This window comes from Prionailurus bengalensis, chromosome E1 (assembly GCF_016509475.1).
Source record: "Prionailurus bengalensis isolate Pbe53 chromosome E1, Fcat_Pben_1.1_paternal_pri, whole genome shotgun sequence".
Taxonomy (NCBI): Eukaryota; Metazoa; Chordata; class Mammalia; order Carnivora; family Felidae; genus Prionailurus; species Prionailurus bengalensis.
In genome coordinates this window covers 36,994,829-37,002,852 of record NC_057347.1, presented here as the reverse complement: position 1 = coordinate 37,002,852, position 8,024 = coordinate 36,994,829, and the positions used below count along the sequence as shown (strand labels likewise).

Here is an 8,024-nt window from a genome sequence, read left to right as displayed (position 1 = left end):
GTTCTCTGCTTTTGCATCATCGTTTATTACAAAGAGAAACCTACAATTATTTTTTTAAGCAAATTCAAGGCTCCAGGACTCATCTCTGGGGCCTGTCCCTCTTAAATACTAGTAGGAGAAGGGGAGAAGAGAGTTAGCTGCTCTTAGCTCCTACCAACACTCCCTACCCCCTCCCCGAGTGCAGCGCCCTTTGAGGATGTGTGCGGGGAGCCATGGGGTCCCCCCCCTGGCGTTCTGCAGCACCACCCAGCGTCCTTCTCTCCCCGCACACCTGGGCACCAAGTTCCAGGAAGCTTCCCTCTTGTGATAGAAAGTGAGCTCAAGTTCAGGGTCTCCACCTCCTCCAGCTCCAGGAAGCCACCCCATCATGTGGCTTCTGGAAAATTCACTCTCAGAATTGGTCCAGCGAACAGTTACAGGTAGAGAAGGTAGAGGGAGCAACTGAAACTCACCCTTGACCCTGTGCCCCTGGAGGAAGTGAAGTCTGTCCGCTCCCTCTCTCCATTTCTTGCCATGCCCACCTCCCTGCTGGCACCGCCACAGCGAGGAGGGCCGTCCTTCCTGGGTGGGGCTCTCATCCTCGGACTGGAGTGCTTCTGTATGTGCTGGGGGACGTGGGAGTACCCTGGGCTCTCCCAGGCCTTCCAGAAAGCTGGGATATATAAATACAAACCTAAAACCAGACATTTCCTGCCAGCAGGCATCAACTGCCCCCACGGCTTCAGCTGTGGCCAAGGAGGCCAGCGTGGCAAGCTCCTGTCTCAGATCCGGCTGACGGCAGGAGTGGGGAGGTGCTAGCATCCTCCTTGGCCCCCTTCACTGTCCTTTGTCTTCCCTGTCATCAAAGAGGTTGGGGTTCTCTGCCAACGTGGCTCGGACTTTCTTCTTCTCCTTGAAGCGGCCCGAATTGGAGACTTTGACATGCTTGCCCTTTGTGTTCTTGTCCACAATCTTCTCCAGGCGGGTGTTAAAGTTGCCGTCGGGGCCTCCGCCCTCGGGCCCAGGGGGCTCTGCGCTGCCCTCTGTTTGGGCATAGGTGTCGGGGATCTCATAGAGCACCTTGGGTGTGGATTTCTTTTTCCGCAAGAAGGTCAGCTTCCACCAGCCCACTTCGGTCATGGCGTTCCCCGAGCCAAGGGTGGGGCTTTCTGCAAGAGCAGGGTGGGACAGTGAGAGGAGGCAGTGGGGGAGCAGGGGGGTACCTCGGAGCAGCCCTCTCTAAACTCCTAATCGTGGGCTATTTCAATAGTCCAGGCCTGAAAGAATTGAAGGTGAAGCTGAATGAACCCAGGAAGAGAGGGGAGAGAGGGGCCTGGGGAAGGGGCAGCCAAGTGGACATCAACAGGCCAAGGGGCCACGGGACAGCCACATACTTTTGCCATGCAGGGGTAGGGAGCTTTGAGATTCCAGGCCCCTCAGGGCTGCAGGGAGGTGAACGGCTTGCCTGGGTCACCCAGCACCCAGACCACTGACACCCTTCCCAATTTCTTCCCACTAGGCCACCAGGCCCCGCCGCCAGGAGCCGGCAGGTGGTTGGCTGGTATCAGATAGGTAGAAACACCCTGTGCATTTTGTTTAGTATTCATTATAAAATAAATAGGATTTACAATTTTGAGAGTAATTTGGACTTCCCAGTGGGGACCAGCAGGAGTGAAGGAGCCATTGCATTTTTCCTGAGCGGGAGGAAGCTCAGGCCGGGAGTGGGAAGTCCCGGGGACTGTACTAGCCTGTGACCTCTAGCAAGTTACTTCTCTGGCCCTCAGAGTCCTCAGCTGTCCCTTCCAGCCCTAACATTTAGCTCTAACGTTAATCCCTGCCCACAGAGGGAGGCATGCTTTGCAAAGTAAAACATGGTAACGTCAGTAATTATCGAGGAATGGTTCCTTTCCCCACCTAGCTTCCATGAGGACAGGAGTTTGCAGGGGAGCTAAAAGCTTGGAAATCTGGAAGGTTTGGTGAGGCCACAAGGTCCACATGAGATACGGTTTAGACCAGGCTGGACCCTCCATAAGGTACCCAACAGAGGTGGGGCTTGGAGGCTAGAATCCAGGCATCCCCGCTGACAAGCGATGCGTCCTGGCTTGGCCTCATCTTCTACTAATTTCCACATAGATGCTGTCTGAGCTAGTACGTGTTCTGGGAGATGAGGTTTCCTGGACATCGTTGCTGGTGGGGGACGGTGGGTGGAAGGTGGAAGAAAGAGACAGCAGACTGGAGGAATTCAGAGCAATGAATGGAAGGGCAGGCAAAGGGATGACAGATCAAGGCATCTGTGAGCCTGGAGAGGGTGGTGGTCTGGTTCTCCGGACTCTGCATGTGGCTGTGAAGGGTCCTGGGGAGGAGCCAGTAGCCACAATACACCAGAAAGCTAGATGGTCAGGCAGCCCAAGCACAGGCAAATCTATCACCTCCTTTTTTTTTTTTTTTAAAGTTTATTTATTTAGTTTGAGAGAGAGGAGGGGGAGAGAGCATGAGTAGGGTAGGGGCAGAGAGAGAAGGAGAAAGAATCCTAAGCAGGCTCGACACTGTCAGCGCAGAACCCGAGGAGGGGCTCCAGCTCACAAATCGTGAGATCATCACCTGAGCCGAGATCGAGAGTTGGACACTTAACTGACGGAGCCATCCAGGCGCCCCATATGTTACCTCCTTTTAAAAACCAATGGTCTTAGCTACATTCTCTAAAAAGACCAGAAAGAAGTATGACAAATGATTAATAGTGATTTTCTTTATGGAAAAGGAATTGGGGGTGTTTTCTCCCTGTATTGTTTCTGGTTTCCAGATCTTCCCTAATGAGCAAGGATTTTTTTTTTTTTTTTAAGTGGGAGAGCATATCAAATTTGGGAAAAACAAAAGCGGGATGCTGGTCTAGGCTTGGAATGGGTTGAGTGCCCGCCTCCATGGGCCCCTTGCTGCTGGTGCCCCCTGTCCCGCCATATACTCAGCCCCCCGCCCAGATCACATGCCTGATGGATTCCTTGCTACCTCTTTGGGAAGCAGATCCCACATTGCCAGCTCTGTCCCTCTAGCTGAGCTCAAGTAGCAAGAGAAGCCCAGGGGAGATCTTGTGCAGCTCCCACTTAGAAAGTGAAAGGGGGTGAGAGTGGCCAGATAAATACTCTCAGGGCACCCTGGAGAGGTGAGTGCACAAAGGGGACAGCCTGAGAGGTTTGCTTTGGCAGCTTGCCCCCCACCTGGGCTTAGCACAATCTTGCACAGAACTTGGTGTTCCAGAATGGGTTTCTGGAAGGAGTTGTGGGGAGGGCACTTGCTTGGCCTGTGGGTGCCCAGTCACCGCCTGGTCTAGGGCAAGGCCCGTGACCCCACCACCGCCCATCCGGGGTTGCCAAGGAACTCAGAGAGGGGTGGAGAATCCAACTCCTGAGCCGACGATAACCATCTGACTGCCCACCCCCTTGAGAGAAAGTGCTTCTGCCTGTGCCGGCTAAAATACACCTGCTTTAGGGGCACCTGGGTGGCTCAGTCGATTGAGCATCCGACTTCGGCTCAGGTCATGATCTCCTGGTTCATGAACTCAAGCCCCACATTGGGCTCACTGCTGTCAGCGCAGAGCCTGCTTTGGATCCTCTGACTCCCTCTCTCTCTGGCCCTCCCCCACTCATGCTCTCCCTCTCAAAAATAAAAATTAAAGCAACATACAAAAAAGACACCTGCTTTAGCGGGTGCTGCAAATCGGCATCCACGGGGCTTAACTCTCCCCGGAATGAAGGAAGTGACCGATCACAAGGAACCTTATCAGAAAACCATACAGAGAGACGGGAATAGACCTTGGACCCTGCCCTGGGACCTCCACCATGGCACCAAGTCATCAGGGCCCTTGTCTGCTGGCCTTGAACTCTGGGCTAAGATGCCTTTTGCTGTCCCTTCTGTCCGAGAGGACATAGAAGCACTGGTAAGAGATGTTTGCCCTTTCAGCAAGACTGACGTATGAAAATCTAAACAAAAGAGATAAATTAGAGGACTGTTTATTTTACAAAATAACCAAACTATAAGATTATTTTAAGTGGTGAGTCACCCCAAGATAGTGTAAAATCTGATTTGCTTTCAATCAAAAAAGTGATGTGATATGGGGCGCCTGGGTGGCTTAGTCGGTTGAGCGTCCAACTTCTGCTCAGGTCATGATCTCGAGGTTTGTGAGTTCGAGCCCCGCGTCGGGCTCTGTGCTGACAGCTCGGAGCCTGGAGCCTGCTTCGGATTCTGTCTCCCTCTCTCTCTGCCCCTCCCCCACTCATGCTCTGTCTCTCTCAAAAATAAATAAACATAAAAAAAGTGATGTGATATCGAAAGCTATCAAACATCAGAAAGAGCGATATACTTACAGCCACATGCCCACGCCTAATCACAGAAGGTCAGAGGAAACGGGGGGCAGGGGGTGTCCTTGGGTTTTCAAGCAGACCCAGCACTTGGTGACATGTGGTGGGGCCATGCGGTCTGCGTGCGCAGGGCCCTTAGCTGGCCAAACTGAGGGCTGGGCCCTCGCCCTGGGGCCCTGCAATCCATGGGATGATAGAAATCAACCCCTGAGGACGCGAGTTAGCTACATCGCCGCTGTTTGCACAGCTTTGGAGCCCACAAAGGGCCTCACAGGATAGCCTGCCACCACCCCCCACCCTGCCTATGACAGCCAGCACCCTGGTGGGCATGTGGCCACCTAGGACAGGCCCCACCACCCTAGCTGAGTTCCATGAACTGTTCCAAGGGCCTTGTCCAGACTGAACCAGGCCCCTTCTGAGCTGGGACAAGTTAACCATTGACAGTGTTGGGGGTGGAGGAGTGGAGGGGACTTGAGGAAGTGAGTCAGCTTCTATGCTTGAAGACAAAACCCAGAACCCCCCAGCCCCTATCCCTCTGCAGGGCCCCTGATGCCATTTGTGCACTCTGGGTAAGACTGGGCTACCCTGGATAGGAACAGAGAGATGTTCCTACCAGACGGCCAGAAACATCCTCCAGGCTGGGGATGGGGGTGGGGGTGGGGGGTGGGGGGTGGGTAGGCTCCAGCTTAGTAAGAGTTAATACAGAACTGCTCTGGAGGGAAACTTTCCCAGAAAGAGCTCTGCTGGAGGCCTGGATTAACTCCAAGAGCCAGTGGGATGAGTCTTGAGTGCTGCCTGCCCACCTAGGGGAGAGATGGGAACCAGCCCGCCTGGGTTCCCCCTCCCAGTTAGTCTTGTCAGCCATGGAAGTGGAACGGAGTGCCCTGACTGGGCTCTGTGCCTTGGTTTCCCCACCCCCTCACCCTCTGCCTGTACCTGTAATCCTGGCTGCTCCGGGCTGGAGGTGAGACCTTCCTTAGAGAAGGAGCTGAGCGTGGCAGCTGCCCGGGAGGGAGACCGGAGGAGGTAGGGGTGCCTCCAGGGTGCTGCGCCAGGCAAGGCTCAGGCCGGGCGAGCTGGGTAGGAGCAGCTGGACGGCAGGTGCAAGAGAAACAGGTGCAGGAGCGGGTACCTGCTCTGCTGCGGCTCCAGGAGTCAAGGTGAACCTGAAACCCAGCCCCTCCCGGCTAAGTAAACAGAAGCAGAGGCCGGATCAGGCTGATGAATATTCATTACCCCAGAAATCCAATCCCAGTGCCCCTGCACCCACCCAGAAGTCAGGGTCCTCCGGGGATCGCCTAGGCAGGAAGAGGAAACCCCAAGGGAAGTCTGGGGCAGGAGGAACAAGGGAGCCTCTCTCCTCAGTTTCCCCACCCTCGTGGGCCTGGCTGCACCCCCCAGCTGTAGCCAAGGTCACCCTCACCCATTTCATGCCCCAAAGAGGGTCGGACGCTCTCCATCACGGACCACATCTGGACGTGGCCCCAGGCACAACCGGGAAAGGGTTAAGCGCCGTTGTTCCCCGTTGGCCGGGTGGGACGTGGGACGGGGTGCACCCTAGCTCCTTTGAACTCCGGAGTCGAAACCAGTCCCTGGTTAAACTGGTTGGCAGACCGGTTCCCAGGCTGTCCGCTCCACCCCAAAAGTTCAATGCTCCTCAGGCGGGCACTGGGTGGGGGGCTGCGGTTCCCTCTTTACCTGAAGGGCCCCTCCTCAGGGTGGGGGGTGGTCACTGGCCCCACCTTGGGCCAGGCTCTCCAGACCCACCCACCCTCAGACATCTCCATCGCTTAGAGGTAGGTTTCAGGGGCTGTGAAATCAGATGCCAAGTTCCACGTGCGTGGGCAGAGGGGCATTTGTTTTTCTGATACTGGACCATGCTCCTATTGTACTCTGCAAAGTACCACTTCATGCCCCTTCCCCCAAACTTCCAGGGGTCCATTGCACGGGCTTTTGGTGGATGTTATAAAGGGGGTAACACCTGGGGCCAGCTTTCTGGGAAGGAGGAGAGACGGGGCTGTGGCGAGGCTGGAAGAGAGGGAAAGGCGAGAAGGCAGAGCGTGCTCGGGCAGGGGGCGACATCCTCACGGATCCCCTCACTGACCCACCCCCTCCTGCAAACCTGCATTAGCCAAGGTGGTGCGCAGCGTTCACCCAGGGCTGCTTTCGCATCAGGCTCCGAGCCTTGGAGCAGCTTATTTTGCCGCCCCCCCTCAGGTGGCCCGTCTGTGCTGGCATTCTCTCCCCTAGGACAGGCATCGCTGGAGAGCGAGGAACATCCCCCTGTGTGTTCAGTGTCCCTGCAGCTGTGTGTCCCAGTGCGGCCTGGCTTAGATGCCCAATTCACCCACCCAGCTCCTTCCTCCAGGGTCTGAGTGTGTGCCAGGCTCTGAGCCAACTACTGGGTAGAGAAAAGGCAGACGATCCCCCTTTCCTTGGGCTCCTAATCCCCTCAACCAACTCCCAAACTAACCACCTCTCACATCTGCCCTACCATTTCCAACCCTGTTTCTACTTGGTTCAACTTCTCATGGCCTTGTGAGTTCATATTCTCCTCCTTCCTCAACAGCCTCCCTACCTCTAGGCCTCAAGTGGACAGTCCTTCAAAGGCCCCCCTTGGCCCATAGTGGAACCCACTTGGCCCGGCCCTCTTAGGATGGGCCTCTGCAGCTTCCTCTCCCAACGTGCCATAAATCCTCTCACTAGTCCCTTTCTCTGCCTACCTTCCTGGCCAAAGAAGCTGGGATTAGGAGTGCGTGCTGTGTTCCTGCTCGGGAATGACCTCCTGTGTAAACTAAGACAAACTTGGGGGGCCTGGGTGGCTCAGTCTGTTTGTTAAGTGCTGACTTCAGCTCAGGTCATGATCTTGCAGTTCGTGAGTTTGAGCCCTGTGCTGGGCTCTGTGCTGATGGCTCAGAGCCTGGAGCCTGTTTTGGATTCTGTGTCTCCATCTCTCTCTGCCCCTCCCCTGCTTGTGCTCTGTCTCTATCTCTCCAAAAAAATGAATAAACATTAAAAAAAATGTTTAAACCAAGATAAACCCCTATTCATCCCTCAAGGCCTGAATTAATTATTACACCTCCTATGCCACCAGGAACTTTTTTATTCCTTCAGAGTTTGCTCATATGCTATTTAACATGATATATACCATGATTGATCATATGGGTGTATGTACACACATATATACATATATAGTATTGTAATGATCTATTCATGTATTTGGCTCCCTTAGAGAATTTTATCTCCTTGAACCAAGAATTATCTGCCACAGATTCAGACCTGACATAGTAGGGACTTAATACAAGCTTTAAAACGCAAATGAGAAATAGAAGTCTTGTCTTTACCCTAAGAAATTCTTAATCTAGCTTGTTTGCCTTTTTCCCACAGTCCCTGGGTCAGGCAAATGTGAGACAAAGCCCATGTGATTTCAGCTACAGCAGGCTTGCTGTTAATTATCATCTTCCCAGGGGTTTATGTGAACTTAGGATATTATTTTGCAAGGTCCGCCTGCCTCTAGTAAGAAGTCTACTTCTTGGGGTGCTGGCTGGCTTGGTCGGTGGAGTGTGCGACTCTTGATCTCGGGGTTGTGGGCTTGAGCCCCACACTGGGTGTGGAGATTACTTGAAAATAAAATCTTATAAGGGCACCTGGATGGCTCAGTCAGTTGAGCATCTGACTCTTGATTTTGGCTCA

The 8,024-nt window shown here is 54.1% G+C and overlaps 1 protein-coding gene across 1 annotated transcript; it reads right to left on the bottom strand.

Moving 5' to 3' along the window:
* Positions 1 to 5,878, bottom strand: PRR15L (proline rich 15 like). Its single transcript, XM_043584206.1, has 2 exons — positions 5,268 to 5,878; positions 1 to 1,148 (listed from the first exon to the last, which is right to left on the bottom strand). Exon 2 carries the CDS (start codon positions 1,117 to 1,119, stop codon positions 817 to 819), a length of 303 nt encoding a protein of 100 aa, XP_043440141.1. The 5' UTR covers positions 1,120 to 1,148; positions 5,268 to 5,878; the 3' UTR covers positions 1 to 816.
* Between the last annotated feature and the right edge of the window lie 2,146 nt (positions 5,879 to 8,024).

What these genes read in the sequence shown, in the direction of transcription:
- PRR15L (XM_043584206.1), bottom strand. Translation starts at nt 1,119, where the DNA reads ATGACCGAAGTGGGCTGGTGGAAGCTGACCTTCTTGCGGAAAAAGAAA.